Source organism: Strix aluco, chromosome 1 (assembly GCF_031877795.1).
Source record: "Strix aluco isolate bStrAlu1 chromosome 1, bStrAlu1.hap1, whole genome shotgun sequence".
NCBI lineage: Eukaryota > Metazoa > Chordata > Aves > Strigiformes > Strigidae > Strix > Strix aluco.
This window is the reverse complement of record NC_133931.1, coordinates 46042018-46061606: the sequence shown is the minus strand read 5'-3', so window position 1 is coordinate 46061606 and position 19589 is coordinate 46042018. Positions and strand designations below refer to the sequence as shown.

The 19589-nt window shown below is 40.2% G+C and overlaps 1 protein-coding gene across 1 annotated transcript in view; it reads left to right on the top strand.

The window, feature by feature from the left end:
• The window catches only part of LOC141921254 (chloride channel protein C-like), an 84017-nt gene that overhangs the window by 57223 nt on the left and 7205 nt on the right, over positions 1–19589 (top strand). The window contains exon 13 of the mRNA XM_074819599.1: positions 9590–9769. Within this exon, the coding sequence (XP_074675700.1) occupies positions 9590–9769 (180 nt within the window). The remainder of the gene's footprint in view (positions 1–9589; positions 9770–19589) is intronic.

The following is a 19589-nucleotide window of genomic DNA, read 5'->3' as shown; positions in this document are numbered from 1 at the left end:
TCTACTTCTTGCTGTAAGGTCCATCATGAATCAGCTGTAAGGTATATAGTGAGTGTCAGACAGAACCCTTCAGCTCATGGAGAAGTCTTTCCACAGACATCTTAGCTGCCACTGCAGCCTGCCTGATGTTGAGGGAAAGATAAAATCCACACTGTCTTTTGGTGTGTTTTCCTTTTCTGGGGAGTCCTGTGAAACCAAAATAAGTGACTTCTGCACACTTTCCACAAAGGAAAGGCGCTGAAGCAGCATCTGGAACTAATCACCTGTGTTTCACAGCTCGCTGGTGGGCAGCGAGCGAGCCCCTCCGGCTCCTACAGGCCCTTACGTAAAACATGCACACAGCGACATTCAGCTGCGGGAAACTTGAAACAGCTGCTGCTGGCCCAGTGAAGAGGAGACTGGCTCCCTTTTGGCTCACCTGGGAGGTCAGGCTGCCTGCATGGGTACCACCGCAGCCTTCAGATGTGGTAGCACGCAGGTGGAGTGTGCACATACACACAGAGAGAAATCGCATCCAGCCATCAGATGGGGTATTTCACTAATTGGTTAAGTCTGCTCTGGTGTCTGGCCACCATTTGGCAGATACTGACAGTTTCCACTTAAAGCCAGCCAACCTCCCCGGAAAGCCATCTGTGCCGGCAGAGTGGCCAGTCTCATGAAGATGTCATTGAACAACTGTTTGAACTCATTCAAGAAATGGTGGGTCTGACTCGAAGGGGGCTGACATCCCCTGGGGGTCTTTGCTGGATATGGGAATGCAGACATTCATTTATGTAAGAGTTACACTTCGGTGTTCCCAAGTTACATGTAAAAATATCATCTTCATGCTGGTGCTGGGGACTGCTTCCAAGTTCACCTTAAGCTGAAATGTATTCTCTTTGCTGTTCACATATATGCCACTTTTTATGTTCCTGTGAGAGTTGCTACATCCTCATAAATATTAGTAGCTTGTCATAGTGGTTGCCATGATGGAAACAGTTAGTTATTTACAAAGAGGAAACAGATGGCACAAAATACTTTAATGAGTTTCAGCATGTTTGAGAAATGAAATACCCTTTTTAGAAATAATATCAGTTTTGTGAAGCTGTTAAATGCTATTTCACACAATCACAAGGGAGGCTTGTTCTTCAGTACACTGAGTGTACACAGAGCCACAGCAGAAGTAAGGTGAAAAAAAGGCACAGAATGGAGTAGTTTTATGAAAAGCTATAAAGCCATGAGCATAGTTTTATTAGCTGCTGCCATTCAATACATGAAGTTGTGACAGTAGGTGAGTGGGAGATGAAAGTGACGAAAAAAGCCTGAGGAAGCTGAGTCCTGGTGTTGGGGATAAGGAAGGAGAGAGAAAGCAAGTTAGACACACACAATCCATTCCCAGAATTTTGGGTGCATATGTTGACTGTGTTTCATTCCAAATACACTGTCAGGTGCAGAGAGATCACCACTCATTTTCTGGAAGACTAGATCAGTAATACTAGCATTTATGTTCTTATTTTAAACTGGGATGTAAGTACACACATATTCTCCACTTGTAGTAGTGGATCCTTGTTGTAAGTCATAACCAAGGAAAAAACATGTGCTGCACATGAATGGTACTTAGAGAGCAGGAGGGTTAGTTAAAGAAATGTTTTTTTAAAATGGTGAATGTATGTAGAAAGTTGTAGCTTACAGTATTTTAATGAAAAATTAATTGTGGTTCCCAATGTGCTTGTGGTGTAAGAAGTGGCCTAGTTTTGTTTTAGAAATGGGAATGATAAAGTTTGAGGAATGACTTTCCCAAGGAAGTTGATTGTACAGCTGGAAGGAGAAGTGCTTTTGCTTGAAATCCTGGTTATAAGTGTCAAAAACTTCTATTTACTGGACTGGGAACAGGGTATGATCTGTATCTCGAGATACCCAACATTGTGTTTTAATAACCTGGCTACAGTTTTCCTCTAGAACGTGCCTGAGGGACTGAGCAATCTGAAATCTTTTTCATATTTTTTTTCCCATCTGTATTACTTCAGTTTACTCATTTTGTAGTCTGTTAGACCTAAATCTCTGTACCTTATTTTGACTAAAAGGTCATTTGATAATCTGTGTCTGATTATTAAAATGTACATTGCTGTCACTGTCCATCCCTAAACATTTTAAAGCCAGCATTTTTAATATGCTAGCTGGTGCTTTCTTGGGCCAGGCAGAGTGGAAAAGCTAAGGTGGCTGGTACAGTACATGAGGGTGGAGGCCCTGAATGAAGCTTTTATAAAAAGTGTCTCATAGGAGTTTTCCTCTCTTCTTTCCAGTTTGGATTAAGTTTTTTGGCATATGTTTGCAAGAAACTCATCATGTCATTGCATTCAAACTGCAGGAGCCAGCTTAGTATTTTGTGAATTTCCCTTGGAAATTGCTCTGCAATGATCTATCCAGAGAACATGCACTCTCCTGTTTGTTTGGTTATAAGCAAGATCATGAGGTTATTTATTTTAGTGTTCAATTTACTTACTTCTCTCACTTCTTTCCTATGCAAGTTTGTTTTGAAACATTTCTTTGAATTTAAATAGCTTGTACTGGTTTCATTTTGAGAAATTACTTTCTTTGCCTCTGGTTGGTTATGACAGGGCAGATGGATTTAACACAAGCTTAACACTTTTTTTTGGGGGGGGGAGGGAAAAGATTCCTACAGGCTCAGATAATAATATGGAAAATATAAGGATAGCTGAATCATTCCAATTCTGCATACAGTAATATGTATTAATAGTAATAATAGTAGTATGTCCACCAGGGTTAACCCATTAGACATCAAGATAGCTAATCCATCTTTGGATCTTTCTCTCTGTGTACATTTATACACATTCACACATGTTCTCTCTAGAGCTGGCTAGGTGTTGCTTGCAGGGGTCCTCCTTGCCTGACTGTTCAGCTGAGCAGCCTTGGCAGGAGGGTGTTTGCTCCTGGCCCCCTGAGAGCCTGTGTGCTGCAGCATCCCCTGTGTCTTAGAGATCCCAGGTGAGGGTTTGGATCCCCCATGGCTGAAGTGAAAAACCATTTCAGATCGCTCATGTTTCCACTAAATATAGTCTTCTACAGGTCATGTCTTTTGGATGCCACTCTTCAACGGCCATGGTGCAGTGCCTTGCGCTGGACTCGCAGTGCTGTTGATATACGTGTAAGGGTTGAGAGCAGGTGCATTCCAGACAGCTGCTTTTTTGGACTGAGACATTTCCACAGACATTACTAAGAATGTGGGAAATGCACAGTTCTGAATAGAAACACCAAGTGAGTTTAGATGCCTTCAGGTTTGGGTGGAAGTAGTGAGCAGGCACTGTCAATAGCTCTGAATATTTAGATGCCTGTACTCTCCTTAATACTGACATGACTAAAGTAGGCTGCTACTTACAATTTGTAAACTTGGTTTTGGACTTGCACTGTGAAAACTAAGTCAAGAACTATGACCTTTAAGTTTTTACCTATGGTTTCACATGTGGTGAGCTGAGGCTGTAGTTTCCAAGCTGTTGTTTGAGTAATTCCAGCATGTAGATCCGTTCACATGATAGTTTACCTGCTTATCCCAAGGTCTCATACACAACCTATTTCATTTTTTTAAAGCTAAATGCACTTGTATAAACAGCTACATCTATGCAAAGTGGGTAGGAGCTACTATTTTTCTACCTTAGTAGTATTTTTTACTGACAGTGCTGGTGGGAAAAACTTTATAAGGGATAAAGGAACAGAAAAGCAAACTCTTGGCAGAACCCCCTCAAACATACAACATTCCCCTCCTCCCCATCCATCTCTTCCAAAACGCAAAGGCTTTCTTATCTGTTTCCTTAGTTTCTTTTTTGTTCTGCAATTTTTCAAGCATTAGAGAGAGACAGTTTCCCAGCAGATTATGAGACCTTGTGGAAATCCATTTGTCTTTAGCATACAGTAGTTGCTAAACATATATAACTTTCAAATCCTCTCTGGGAAATAAGTGACAGAGACATTCAGCTAACCCAAACAACACATTTCACAATAAGTGCTGTACTATCAAAAGGCCTTTAGACTGAATAGCTAAATGTCCCCTCATTTAAGAATATTGAGGGAGCCAGGACCAGGGGATGCTGGGAAGCTTGTCATCTTACAGTCAGTGTAAATATTTGTAGATATACTGAACGGAGACTGAACTCTGCCAAACTTCTGGCTCCTGATTTAACTGGAAGAATTTCTCACTCAGTTTAGTGTTCAACTAAAATAGAGACAGCAAGGAGTCGTAGGCCTTGCCTGCCATGCAAAGTTCCACTGAAAAATGATTTTAAATAGATCTAATTAAACAAAAGCATATCACTAGCACTTACATCAATGCACACGGTGATTTTATTGGTTGAATTTAACCTTAATCTGTTTAAATATGTCTATTTCAGGGGTTAGCACTGAGTGGAGCAAATCAGTTTTAAAATGAATTTAATTTAAGTGGTGTCCTTTTCCAGCAAAAGGAGGTTTTATAGAGCTTTTTGCTTCCAGTTATTGATCTCAGTGGTATTCTGTGAACATACTTAAAGAACCATTTTTTTCACAGAATTCACTTTTGAAACTACTGAATTCAGTCATCTGCACATGATTAACATTTCTGTAGTATAGTGAGATCAATACTGGCATGTAGCTTTTGGGTAAGTTCGCTTTCCACTGCTTTCAAATACTTTCATAGTTCACTTTTACCAAATGTCTTGTTGAAAAGAAGATTTGTGGTCCTGTGACAAGTATGTAGAAATCTTTTTTTATAACTTTTTAAGTAAAAAAAGAATTAGTATTTAAATGTAAGCAATTCCCTGCAATGTTGTGAGTATATTCACAATGGGTTTTCATTAAAGATGATAGAGCAAAAGAAAGCTAATATAAGTAAACTGTATTTATAATGTAGTAGCAGCTACAGGTCTTCATAGCAGTGTAGCTGATTCTGTACTAGAATGAAAATTATGAAATAAATCTGTTCAGTTTTTCTGGCCAAATGAAATGTATTTAAAAAAAAGAATGCCCTAGTCTCAGAAAAGCGTGAATAGTAGAAACTAGAACTTAATAGCTCTAATACTTGCTGATGTTTATAACATAGGTAAGTAGTTTTAATGACCTCCAACCTGATGATGTTCCCTTAAGCTAACTAGCCTGCCCTCTCAATTGTTCAGAGTCCCAACAATGCTCAGACTAAAAATCACCACAAGCATTAAGCAAATCCCAAAACAACCTCCTGAGGACTATTTATACAAGATGCAGTGGCCAGTCAGGGCAATAAAACAATGGTTTACAAGAAGCCTAAATAAAAGCTAGGGCTGTCCTGAGCAGGACGGCCTGTGGCGAGTCAATGGGTAAACATTCTCAGTGCAGAAACAGGAGGGTGGAAGTGACAGCTAAAACAGATAAGGGCAAGTCTGTGAATAAATCCAAGCAAGCAGCACTGCCTGTGTTCTCATGCACCTTGGTCCTTGCAGTCTGTTTGAGTTAGGATTATGCTTCTTTCCCACCCACTTAAAGTCCTTTTAATCATTTGAAACTTGCATAAAATATAGAGTAAATCCTATTTGAAGAAAAGTTCTCTTGTACTGCATGTTGTCTAAGGAAACCTCCATGTTATGCTTAGATCTGTTATGCTTAGATCTGTAACAATTTATTTCAGTGGGAAGACTTCCATTGGATTTAATAGCAACAGGGCCTGAACTACATTTCCATGAATCATTTCAAGACAGTTTACCATTCAGGGATAATGGCTTCTTACCAAATGACTGTCTTATTTAGGTCATAAGGCAGGTTGTCTTCATTCCATGTTATATCCAGCCTCATGGATGTGCTCTTGAAAGGAACCTGAAACTTGGATATCATAATGTTGGTGAAATAGCCTTAATACTTTAACACGTTATGCTGCTATAGTGAATTACATTTTGGGAGAAAATGTTCTCACATGTCCTATATAAGAAAAATTTATGCTAGATCTATTTTAGTAGTGTGACTACAGTTCTGTGTCTCTCCTTGAGGTAAATCTAATCATGTAAGAAAGATTTACTTGATAAAATCCAAATGTAAGTACCTCTTGTTACTCCATACAAAAAGACATTTTCAAAATGGTAAATGAAATGTCCTTGCTTGAAACTGCATTGTGAAACCAAAGGCTTTGTTGCATAAACACTCACCAGCTAAACAAAGCATCCTTGGGAGGCATTTGGGCAGGCTTATAGTTGTGCAGGAGAAGGGATTCATGAATGGTGGGGATGCTGCCCGCAGGGGCTGATGCCTGGCTTTGGCGTACATTTGGTGTCTAACTGGCCCGTGGGCAGCATGACACTACCTGGAGGGCTGTGAGCATGGCCTGGGCAGCTGGCACAGCTGTTGGTGGGCTAATGCGCATGTAGGTGCCTGGGCTGGTTTTCAGGCTTCTGTTCACTGTCTGTACTCTCCTTCTGGCTCTTCTTTGAGTTTCCTTTGCCATCTTTGGATCTTTGCTGCTGCTGGGAAGGCTGATCCTGGCACATGAAGGAGAAGGTGGTTATCAGGAACAGTCAGGATGGATTGACCAAAGGTATATTATGGCTGACTGACCTGATTGCCTGCTATGCACAAATGAGTGGCTTTGTGGATGAGGGGAGAGCAGTTGATATCATTGACTTTAGCAAGGTTTTTGGCACTGTCTTGCATCATGTTCTTGTGTCCAAGATAAGATGTTACAGTTTAGAGGCTGAACAACCAGATGGTAAAATAACTGTTTGGGTGGTTGGCCTTAGAGGGTGGTGGTTAATGGATCATACGTTGCCTGGAGGCCTAACAAGTAGAGCACCACAGGGTCTATCCCTGGACCTGGCCTGTTTAACTGTTTCATAAATGACATGGAGGAGACAATGGAGTGTACTTTAAACAGAATTGCAGATGCTGCCAAACTGCAGTGTTCAGGGCTGGGCCACTTGTGCTGTGAGGCTGCAGAACTGGGGCTTGTTCAGCCTGGAGATGAGGATGCTTTGGAGGCACTTAAGAGTGTGCCCCCCCTGCCCCTGTAACTATTGGAGATCATTGAGAAGATGGAGCCATGGTCTTCACAATAGTGCATGGTGGACAAGAAACAACAGGCACAAGTTGAAACAAGAGATGTTCATACTGGATATGAGGAAATACCTTTTCACCACTAGGACAGTGGGGTAGTGGCACAGGCTGCCCAGGGTGGTTGCGCAGCCTCCATCCTTGGAGGTTTTTAAGACCTGACTGGAGAAAGGCCCAAGGACATAGTTTGAGCTCATGGCTGAGTTTACCTTCAGCAGAAGGTTGAACTAGAGAACTGCTGAGGTCTCTTCCAACGTGAACGATCCTTCATTCTTATGATCGTATAGATAAAACACTACGTTGTCTTGGTGATTTTCTGAGAAGCAATATATTGGTAAAGACTTTCTTTAGCCATTTCTATTTAAAGATGCCTTGGGCTTGTAACAGTCATAAAACAACTCTTTCACCTGCTGTCTCCTCCACCCCCAAAGCAAGGTTACTCTTTACAGCAACAGACAGAAGACTCATTGAAAGAAATGTCACTGACAATGAGCAGTTAATCAGCGCCAGTCCTTAGTGTGTTCTTACATCTGAAAAAGTTGACCAATGATAATGCAAGGTATGGAGTTGATGTAGACAATACAGACACTTTATAATCCCAGACAAAGCCAAGATCACAGAACTGTATAATGAGCTATCCCTTGCTTTTATACAAATGACTGATTTAACAAAACCTAAGGATGATTCCTGGAGTTCTGCAATAATGTTGGAACATTTGCTTTGCGTGCAACAGAGCAAAACTAAAGTTCTGAAAATGGAAAACCTATGTACTGCTAAGAAATACACTCTAGAAACTGCTGGAATGCAACTATTCACATTACTCTTATTTAAAAATCATTTGGGGTTTGCACATATTTAATGTAATTCGGGAGTAGCTATTATCATTAATCATGCTTTCACTTTGTGTTCATTGTGCTAGGTACAGTACTTTTAATAGTAATACAGAGTAAGTATTTCTAGACAAAGCTGAAGGCAGGCAAATACAAATTTTTACCTGGCCTATGGAGATGGAAAAGAAGCAGAGGATGAACTCATTTAAGAAAAATAAAATTCCTCTGCTGGAGTGTTTTACGCAGCAAACAGCCACAGTGGTACAGTTCTGACAGCAACTCATCCTGAGCAGCATCTGTGGTTCCCACTGCATTCCATCACTTGTATTACATCAACTGGTAGCAGTCAGTGAGATTAAGAATGAACAAATCCATCTCTTTGGGATTTTTAGGTTTTGTTTTCACTAGTTGATGCTAAATTTTGCACTCAGGCATTTTGATTTGCAAGGTAAACTACTGCTCATTTTAACTCAGAAGCAAAATGCGGTTCAGAGAGGTTCATTTTTCCATAAATTGGTGTTCTGGTCCCTTGAAATGTGGATCTGTAATAACATGGTGTTCCAAATTTTCATTGCCTGCAGTCTGTTTCATATAACTGGGGATGGGTATGACGTGATTTGACGCATATAAGACTGTTCTTTTTCAGGATTCATTTAAATCCGTTCTAGTTCAGACGAAGAAGAAACTTGTTTCACAGCTGTGTAGGTGCCATGTATGAAGTACATTGTCTTCTCACATCAGTTATTCTTAGGCAGGTGGTCACATCACAAGCTATCAGAGTAATTGGCATGAAAAAAATAACCTCGTGTCTCTTAGGAGGGAGGACAATAATTAACAGCATATGGAAAGAGTTGCTTTTACCACAGGGATGAAAGGTACATTGGTAAAACAGGATGTGGGCAAATTTATGCTCCTGTTGTCTCCGTCTGTGGTTTGTGTCAGCCTGTGTCTGGACAGGAGATTCTGGCTTATGGTGTGTCCAGATGATAGTCAGAATAATTAATATATTTTTAAAAGATAGAAAACAAACTTAAAATTAGAGCAGTTCATTGACTTCAGTTGTAAGAATTTGGCCTACTGTAATTCCATAGAAATTACTCATGAATTTTACAGAAAGTATCTTTATTTTTCATTTCATGCTACTGTCAGAAATAGTGCATACACGTTTTTCAATTTTGTATGTTCATATTTCCTGAAACTTTGCCTAGAACCTGAGAAGTGTTGGAAAATACTGGAAAATCTGTATATGATTTGTAAGCTATCTTTGAAGGGGATATCTTTCAAGCTGCTACCGCTGCAAAAAAACCTATTGCAATGATAAGCATAAGCCTGAATTTCCCCAAAGTGCTTAACTTTAAACTATTTGATATCAGCCAGAATTCCAGAGTATTTCAGCTCAGATTAAAAATCTTTTTTTTAATGTGAAAAGTCATGCAAATTGATAAATGAGTCTTACGATATCCTGTCTAGGATGACCATGTCAGGCATAGGGTTGAATTTATCATGTATCTCACACAAAGAAAGGCAGTGCTTGATAAGCAGTTTTATTGGGTAATTACTTTTCTTTTTTTTTTTTTTGCATTTGCAAATAAAGGAGATTGATTCCCATCTTGAAGTAATTTACTAACACATTATAAACTCGTCAAACGCTAACATGGTACAGTATGCCTCGTTTCCTGTTTACTAAATAATCCTTTGGCTGTCTGCTCTGTGTCTTTCAGGTTGAACCTGGAATTGTTCTCTGCCAGCGACGTCATGGAGCCTGGCGTCAGAGTCCTTCACCTGAAGGAAAACATTGCCTCCTTGGCTCGGCTTCTTGCAAGTACAAGCCATGGCGGATTCCCAGTGGTTTGTAGGCTCAAGCCAGACCATGCAGAGGTGTTCCAGGGAACTATTAAAAGGTAAAAATGCTATCAAATTGCTGTCATGTGATGTTTCTGGCCATTTATCAGACTTTTTTTCTTTAAGCATCTGTTTGTGAAGATTATTTGGGATGGATATGAAACTTGTTCCTACTTTCTTTAGCATGAACAGCAGGTGTCCTTTAAAAGAAAGGACCTAGGTCCTTTGTAGTACAAGGTTATCTATTGCATCAGGGTTTTATTGAAACAGCACCCATGAAACAGTCTTATGGGAACTGTAGAAGAAGGGAAAATTTCCCTTGAGAGCCTTTAAAGGTTCACTGAAACAGTAATTTAAAAGGATTTGAATCTAGTTACTCATGAAGTATCCCATGCCAATTCAAAGCTGGCCTGCTCTTTCTTCACAATTTTTTTCATTTTATTAGTGTATGCTTTTACAGGAAATGAGTTAACATAAATCATATTACAGATGAGATAAGCAACAAAGTCACTGGAAGTAACATGCTAGGGTAAACAAGAATTAGACTAAAGGAATCTTTGCCATATGGGGGACTCTCAAAAGGCATATAAAATCTCCTGATAAATGAAGTATTTATGGTACTGAATTTCATATGACTACAAGAGTGAATTCATCCTTTCAGGAAGGTATCATAAGACTGTCCTTTGAGTGGATGGGTCATGAGTGGGAGAGGCGGTGACTTAATTTCCACCTTGAGTATCCTAGAGGAAAGGAGAAGATGCATATGCAACTGCTACTGCATAGGAGTTCACACAGCAAAGCCCTGTGAATTATGCTTCCAATAACTGTAATACAAACACATGGCCAGTTTTGTATTGTAATATCATAATCTTTCATAATTTGCATGGTGTTTTCTGTCCTGAGTGACCATAGTATTCTACATCTTGTAGAGAATTTTTTTTTTACCCACGTCTGGTTTAACACCTTAACTGCGTGACAGTTGAGAGCTATCTATGAGCAAACAAGGATAAAAGTATTTTCTTCTGTTGATCTGGATGGGGAAAAATGTTATTCATGCATCATCAGTGGAAATTTGGTTAGGATTTGTCTGCTTGCCTCCTTCATAACAAATTTTCAAGGATGAACCACTGGCAGCTGGATCATACGAACTTACTTCATAGCAGTGTGGTCAGCTCCTCTTCTGGAGCATGAAGATGGGAAGGGAGTGAATATGTAATAAAAACTGTGAACTTGCTTCACTGACAAGTGAAACAGTTTGTCTGAACTTTTTAGGAAGAGAAATATCTGATTGGAATGAGAAATGTACAGTGGAAATAATTTGGGTTGCAGTGGCCTGCAGGAGTAACAACATCAATAAGTGCAGGATCATATACTTGTATATGATATGTATACTTGTTCCCTCATGGTGATGCTATCATAAACATTATTAATAAGAAATGTGCTAAGGCACTAAAACCTAAATTTCTGAGCGGTAGTCTGTGGTGTGCACCAATCTGCAGATGCTATATAGCATAAACTACTGTGCTTTTCTAGTTCTCAGCTGTCCACAGCAATAAAACTAGAAAGCACACTGACAACTGATACAGCTAAAGTTCCTTTGAAATTCAATTTATAATCTCATAATTTCCTTATTAATTCACCAAACCACCTTGCAGTGAGTGTCCCAGGCTGCTGAGGAGTATGCTGAGTTTATGCAAATACTGCTGTGCTTTGAAATTCAGAGCAAAGTGGTGTGGGAGCAAGGAAAAAGCTGGGGGATGGAAGGCTGATCACTAGCACATCTTAAAGAGAGGTGCCATTAGAGAAAAGGTGTTGTTACCTGACGATTCTGGTAGGCTTGTACTTTGCTTAATCCCCAGAGCTCTTTTATGATACATTCTGTTAGAGCCTTTTAAAAGGGATGAATGAAAAATTTGTTTCCTTGTCACTGTCAGCATAAATGAGCTGCTGTTAGACAGTTTTGAGTAAAGACAAGAAAATGGTTTAAATGGTTGACAAAGAAGCAGCAAATGGCTTTTTTGGCCAGTCGGTTGCTCACCCCAGTGAAACCCATACAGAGACATTGTCTGGGAGCAGGCATTGTGTTCTGGGGTGCTCTGATGACACTCCTTCTTGCCCCAGTGTGTGCCCAGTGGCCTGAGTACTTGTGTGATTAGTTCTGGGTATCTTGTCCCCAGCAGGGACCATGGGTGACTTTGCTGTTCTGCTGTTCTCACCAACACCAGGAAGGGAATGCTCTGCAGCCATCCTCTGAAATAAACCTCCAAAAATGTGATGTGTCATGGAATTAGTGTATTCATAACCATAAGCAGTTAGGATTTGGGTTTTCCATCTTACTCATAAAATTACAGCTCTTGCAGCACATAATTTTTAAGACCAAGATGAGAAATGCTGTGAACTCCTTAAAGGAGAAGGGTGTTGTTCAACCTCTTACCTATGAGATCCAGTGCAATCCCATGTGGAGGTGACATGACCACAGGCAGAAAAATGATATTATTTTTCCATCTTGTACATCCATAATGTTAAAGGGGAGGAAATGTGGCTTGCCTGGCATATTTTTAAAAAGGTGGCTTGAGGAAGATGCAAAAAGTAATTGCCATGATGTTTTTCTTGAGAGTTGCCTTTGGCATTATTATTGATTCTCAAATGTGGTTTTTTTTCTAGTGCAAAAATGTTGTTATTAGGTTAAAAAGAAGGGGGCAACAAGCTAATGAGGGGAAAGAAGCAAACAATCCTCTAAGCTTGCATGAAGGCAGCAGCTCATAATTTTTTAATACTGTTTCTCATTTATGTGTTTTTCTGTACTGTTTCTTCTTATGAAATAAGCATGGATGAAGCACTGTAAATTTGGACCAAATGTAAAAGTTATTCAGTACCTGCCCACACTTGGAAACTGTAGTGATGAGAGTTGCTGTACAAGGACAAAGTGTTGTTATGTTTTGTAATACATACAAATGACTCTGACCCTTTGAAGAGAAAAGGTCAATGTCAGTTCTTACAAAAGCAAGGACTGTGGCCAAGCAATGTTGGCTGGAACTTGCACCTCAGTGCTGGCCTGTAGCAAACACCCAGATATTCCAATTTTATTAAAAAAACCCAAACAAACCCCCCAAAATCTTCCAGATCTGCTTAGTGGGGCCAGGTTTTTCTCCTACCCTTTGTGATCTGGATGGTTACCCACTGGGGGGATCAAGATGAGATCACCAAACACGTTTTTACATGGGTAACCTAAATATGAAGCTGTTATCTTCCCCAGTTGAGTAAGCAGTAGAGACTAAAAACAAATGCAACTACTAAAGAAAACTCCTTGGCTTTAAAATTGTTAAAGAGGAAGCAAACTGTAGCTGAGAAGCAAGTTTCCAAAACAAAGATCTCCTTAGAGTAATACTTTTGACACTTTGCCATAGGCAGAGCTCTGTGCATGCCTGGGAAACCCTTGCAGAATTCAGTTTGAGGAACGTGTGGCTGGTGAACTTGATGAATGGCATTGATGGGGATGATCGACTTACTATGTGTAACGCACAAGGTTGAGGGCCTGGCTTTCCCCTTAATTTCTCCCACAGTAATGATGATACTTGCACATCAGAATAAAACAAGCTATTATTTTGCACTGCAGCTGAAATGTCTCCCCCATCTCCCCCCAGCAACTGCGGGAAGGGAGCTGGACTGTTATGAATGTGTTAGCCCAGAGTCTGCTGAAAGCTATAAATGTCATGCCCTAAATGGCATGCCCTCCTGGCTAGGTGGAATTCTTTCTTCAGAGAGACCTGAGGATAGGACCACTGTCTTCCTTCCCAGGAAGTTTCTGCCAGAGACACTGCGTGAAGCTGTAAATGCACACTGAGGCGTTGTTGGGAGGTCCCCTGGCTCTGTCTCGCCTTGGCTGCTCTAGTCTGTGGCTCCAGATCCTCCTCCAGTGGGAAAAGATAGAGTTATGCATCTGCCTAATTTGTGTGAGACCAAATCTGAGAAAAAGAGCTATTTTTTCACTCCCCATATGTTACAGTGTACTGGTGTAGGGCCATTGTGGGGCAATGAAGTGGTTCTTTGACATGATGAAGAGATTAGACACATCATCACTTGTGTTTTGCTGCTCCATCTTCTTTGCAAGGGGTTACTTTATAATGTAAACCACAGTAAAAACAGAAGACATGGAGGATTTGAGGAGGAAAGCTGTAGGTAATGAATTTCTTTTCCCTGACTGTGGGGACAGCTGGGATATAACAAGGAGGATGATGATACCTCATGGTCATCAGCAACATCTTTGTTGCCACGCTGCACATCCTCCCACCCATGATCACTTCCCTCCATGTGTCTGTGACACTTATGTACTCTCTGATTTCTTCCACCAAAATGGATGACAATGTGCTCTCTACCTAGGTGCTTTTTTTTCTGAGATGCTGTTTATCCTTTATTATATGTAGGTTTCCTGCATATTTGTGACTGATGAATACCATGTTCCTCTCAGGGACTGTTCTGATGTTGGTGACTTTTCTTTCCTTTATTTCACTTTTGCCAAGGAAAATGAAGGAGCAAAGTTTCCGTACTGCAGTTAAATCCTCCCGGTATTCACTGAAGAAAAGCAGGTGGATGCTGGTGTCTTGTTAGGCCAGGATCTGTCCCCTCCATTTCTGTTCAGAAGTGGTGCAGAGAGGCAGAAGCTGGAGTGCTGCCCAGCAATCTTAATTTTTGCCTTGAACACAGCTATGAGACAATTTTCCTGGAGAAACTACTGGGCTGACAAGTATCACTGAGTAGCCTGTTTGGGCATTTTACCGTAACAAATAAGCCATCTTGTTCATGCCTGAACTGCTCAGACCTGTGCCATACATAGCTGTCCTGTTGTAAGGCTGAAGGCAGAATTCCCTGCTTTTGCCTTTGCACTCTTACCTACACAGCTGTTAGCCATTACTCTGCATTTTGTCTATCTTTTAGCTGAAGGAATTTTTTTTTTGCTAGATTTAATTTGATTGGGAGAAAGTAATTATGCAGAAACCACAATATCTCTGACTGTAAGCAGACTGTACAGAATATATCTGTCTAAGCAGAAATGGGTAAAACTTGGTTTTCTGCTACTTCTGTACAGGATGTGACATTTCTGGCATTGTGCCTGCATTTTTGTGTGTATTTTTTCACCTAGGAAACCCCAACTCTTCTCACCCCTCAAGTTTACTGGAACTTCAGCATTTGTGGTTGATGCAAATTGTTATTTTGGGGCCGAAAAGAAATGTCAATGAAAATACTGTAGGTAAAGTTGTCAAAAATCCTTGTAGCTTAATATGTTTGTTTGAACTGTTTTATTACACATTTTGATATGCTATATGGGAGTGTATTGACTATGTAATTGCCTTACTCAAACTAAGTTTGTTTGGTACAAGTGAAGTGGAGTGTTCAGAGAGCCTAATTCCCATTTTTGGAACAAAGTCGGGATTCTAAGATCCTTTCAAAAAATAGAGCTGTGTGCTCCAAATCAGAAAAGAAATATATTCTAAAGGTATGGTCTTCATGTAGTTGAAAAGTTAACAGAGCTTGGATTTTCAGAAATGTCTAGTGACTGAAAGCATGGTTTCCCACTGAAGACATTTCAAAAGGTCTCATAATCTGTAAAACAGCTTTAATCCATCTTAAAATAAAGCCTAGTTACTTCTGAGGATCTTGTTCTGCAAGGTGAGTTAGAGCCTGCTCTTCTATGTGATCACACAAATAGCTCTAAGTTTTGTGAGCTTTCCTTAAAAATGGCCAGCTGGCCTGAGCCAAGCTGCATGGGCCAGCAGAGCACAGCATTGTCGCTGTGACACTCCTGGTGAAGCCAGAGGGACTCCATCGTCCACACAGAGCTGGATGTGGAAACTTACTTCTGTGAGGCTGGGAGCGCTGGCAAAAACGCAGAGGATTACATCTTTCCACTTCAGAAACTCAGGGGAGATATTAAACATCCACTTGATCAGCAGCAAACTCCCTGCTCTAATGCTTGCTCAAAGGATGTCGTGTCTAATGGAGCCGAACTGCCAGAGAGCTGCACCTGAGGAGGAGGATTTCTGTCTCAGGTTAGACCCCGGTCCGGAGCCAGAAGAACTGCCAGTGGAGGGAGCCAAACTACATTTCTATTTGCAATATTTATTTTGCTGCTGTTCTTTCTGCGCTGTGTTTTCTGCTTCATTCGTGGTAGGAGAAAGCCAGGTACAGAACAGTGTGTACTCATAAACCTCCTACTCGATGGTCCTGCTTTAATTTCCCAGCTTGTAAACTGGTATGGGAAGGGAGATACTCTGCTTTCCACAATCAGAAGACATGGTAGAGCAGCTGTTCCCAGTAACAATAATGACACTATTGCTGAGACAAACATTTTCACGATGATGCATGGGAACACTAAATCCAAACCACATTGTTTAGCTAATGCATGCTTTCACTCCGCTAAAGGGGAATGTCACATAACTGAAAGTAAATTGAAGAGATCAGAGTTTAGAAAATATGACAAAGTTGAAAACTTAAAGCTGCATTACACAGTAACATCCTTTAGCAGAGAAATCATTGATCCAAAGTGCTGTGTGTATGTGTATTTTATGGCAGTTTATTAGGTATGACTCACCTCTGGTCAGTCCAGCGAACAGAAACCGTTGTGAGTCAGGAATGCTTTCTGCCAAGCACTTCAGTAAAACTGAGCACAGCATATTGATATGTGCTATGGGAAAGGAGATCTAGCATTGCAACATATCATAGATATGTCAGGCTGTAGGTATGGTTTCTGGTATTTTTCTTTAATCTGCCCTCCCAGTTGGGACTAATGAAACACTACTCTCAAGGCGTGTGCATGCGCATGTGTGCAGAGAGTCCACATACACTTGTTTAATAAGGCAATACCTTTATTTTTCTTAGCAAGAGGAGAAGTACTTGCCTTCAGTAAGCAATGCAGTGCAACAGCTTAGGGACAAATGGAAAGTTAAAGATGACTTGAGACCCAAAACATTTAATTTATTGATTAATTACTGAGCTTAGCGATATCTACCTTAATATTGCGACAGCCTTGCTGCTGGCACTCTTGAAATAACTGATATAGGTTTGAAAGCTTCTTGGAGAGCCTTTTCCTTCTGGCACTGTTGTGGAGAGGTTGCTAAGTTTAGATCACAGGAATGCAAAATTACTCAATCACATGCAGAAGTCTGCAAAGTTCATGGAATATATGGAGATAAAAACGAGGTTTTGTTTCTTACTAGAGGATCACGGACAGCTTTCCCCCTTCGTCCTCCCCGTGGCTTTGGTGTAAGTTGTGCACAATGGTGATTCTACCAGGTCTGATCAAAGCAAGAAACACTGTTGGCAGTGGTTTGAAGGCTGCATCTAAACGGAGCCAGCAAAGAAGAAGAAAAGAGGAGGGGGAGCATGTTAGGGACTTGAAAACTGTTTTAGGTGTGCAGACTAGGGAGCTGACGGCAATATCAAAGTGATTTTGTGATTACTTGGTTTTCATGTTAGAGGGTAGAGTCTGTCAGCACATTGTTTGTTTTTACTGTCCGGACTCCTGCTTTTGAAAAGCTGATCCAGTTAATTTCAATGATACACTATACAGTAATCTTGCCTATTAAAATAAATGGAATCCAGCACTTTCAACAAAAGCCCTTGACGTTATGATCCTCCCATGTATTGTCAGGGTCCTGGGGTACTGCAGCTCATGAGTAACACAGATGGAGGAAGGTTTATAGAGTCTGTGGCAGTGGTTTTATTTTGTATCCGAAGTGTGAAAATTTTCTTCCAAAGAACAACATTATATGATACTTTTAAAATTAGTAGGCCTGTTTGGCCATACAAATAATTGTGCAGGTGCTGTAGGACTTTGTGACAGAGCCCTTTGGAGGGAAAACTGGAGTGTTGCAGAGGCTGTGTGCTAACTCAAAAAGCCAAATTAAAAACGTATGCAGCCTTGCTGCAGCATGTGGGTGGCTTTAAGGCAAGTGCAGAGTGTTGTTAAATGTCGAAATCAAATATAGGCATGGGGAAAACTGGTGTGTGAATGGAAAGACTGATCACATACTTGTCCTGTAGTTTAAATGTGTGGTTCCTCTGAAATTGAAAATCTGCCTGGTAACAAGCCAGCTTGTAAGGAAATACAAATCTGATTCTAAGTCTTCATCCTTTTCTAAAATCTAGCCTTTCTGTAGGTTTGAAATTCTAAGTTTGCATTTACAATTTATTAACAGTTGCCTTTGCATTTTCATCTTGAGGCTGTGGACTTACTGTCTGCTCATTTGCTCTGATGGTGCCCATAAAACTAGACAGCTGGCAACTTAAGTAATGATTATTAACCTCAAAATACAGCTCTGAGGTGGAAGAAATCCCTGTTTTGTAGATCTGAAAACTGAGGTGCAGGGATTAAATATTTATTTAGCATCCTTTGAAAGGCTGTGGCATGGACAGGATTTGATCTTTGCTCTGGAAAACCTCAGTCCAGTACTTGATAATGACCTTTTTATCATCTTGTAGGTAAAATGCCAAAAATTCATGCAAAGCTCCTTCTTGGTTTGAAAAATGAAATATTAAGCAAACAGTAATGATTTAGTCTGCCTAACCTGAAACAACCCTGAGATTTTGCTGTGTCAGATGAAGATTTTAAAACAGTTCCTGGTATGTGGTGATCTAGTCCTTATCTACTGTCTAGCTCACCATATGCAGAATACTCTTTTTTACCAGTAAAAAAAGGCACAATGCTATTTCAAGTCAGGAAAATGCATTTAGTATACTAGTGGCTATCTTACCAAGAACATAAAGTAACAAATATTCTTAAATAGAATAGAATAGAATAGAATAGAATAAAAAAGTTTCTCTCATTGTTCCCTTTTGGAAGAGTTGCATGCTTATGCTAGAACTTCTGCTGAGAGCAGAACAGTGATCAAATCCTGCAAAATCCTCTAAGTACTCTTTTCATTTTGACTGCTGTGAAAGCTGAAGGTGCAAGACACTAAGTCTTAGCTGCAACAAGTTTTCAGAGGTTTGTTGATATTGTAAAATAATTTACACCAGCTAGGTATGAGGATGAGGAAGGACTGTGAAGAGTTTCAGGGTGCCACATTTGGTTATCTTAGTGTGCAATTTATTGTTACTTACTTTTTTGTCATTTTCAAACTGAGATAAATCAAAATTTAGTAATTAACGTCACTGGGTTTTAAACATGGCTGAGGGAAGCCATGAGACAGTAGATTTTTAATACATGGAAGAGACATTTGTTTTATTCTGATCAGAATATGTTAATCACTGGTCCTCACCGAGCTGGATATTGGCCAAAACATCAGATATAATCAAGAAAAAAACAATGCAGGTACCTTTGATGGATTAATGTGGGAGAAATAAGCCTAAAGCTTTCTGAAGCAAGCTAAAAACGATGCTTCAGGTTCTCTAATCCTCACTCCTCCCCCCACCCCACCGTGTAGCTCTTTTATCCATTCAATTTGGGAGAGTCCTGCCCTGAATGCTTTTGCCAGTGACATCACCTTTTAATCTTCCTTCTGTTCATTTGCAGCTACTTTGGAGCTGCAGTTCCTTTTATGTCACTCCCCCAATATTTAGAATTTGTAGTTTCCTCAGATAATTGGCCATCTTGACAAGAAGAGTGACACAATCATCTGTCAGATACTTTTCATTCCTGACTTCCATGCCAAATCTGACATGTGGATATTGGGATAATAATGTGTTATCTTAATTAGGTGTATCTTCATGATGCATACTTTATAACAGATAGAGCACATGAAACTACTGCAATGCCTTGCCAGGGTATCTTTGAAATGAGATTCCCTACTTAAGGGTTTTCTTCCTTCTTAAATAAATAAAGAGTAAACGAACAATTGCAGAGTCCAAGTCTGAATCCTAGCACTTCCTGTTAAACCTCAC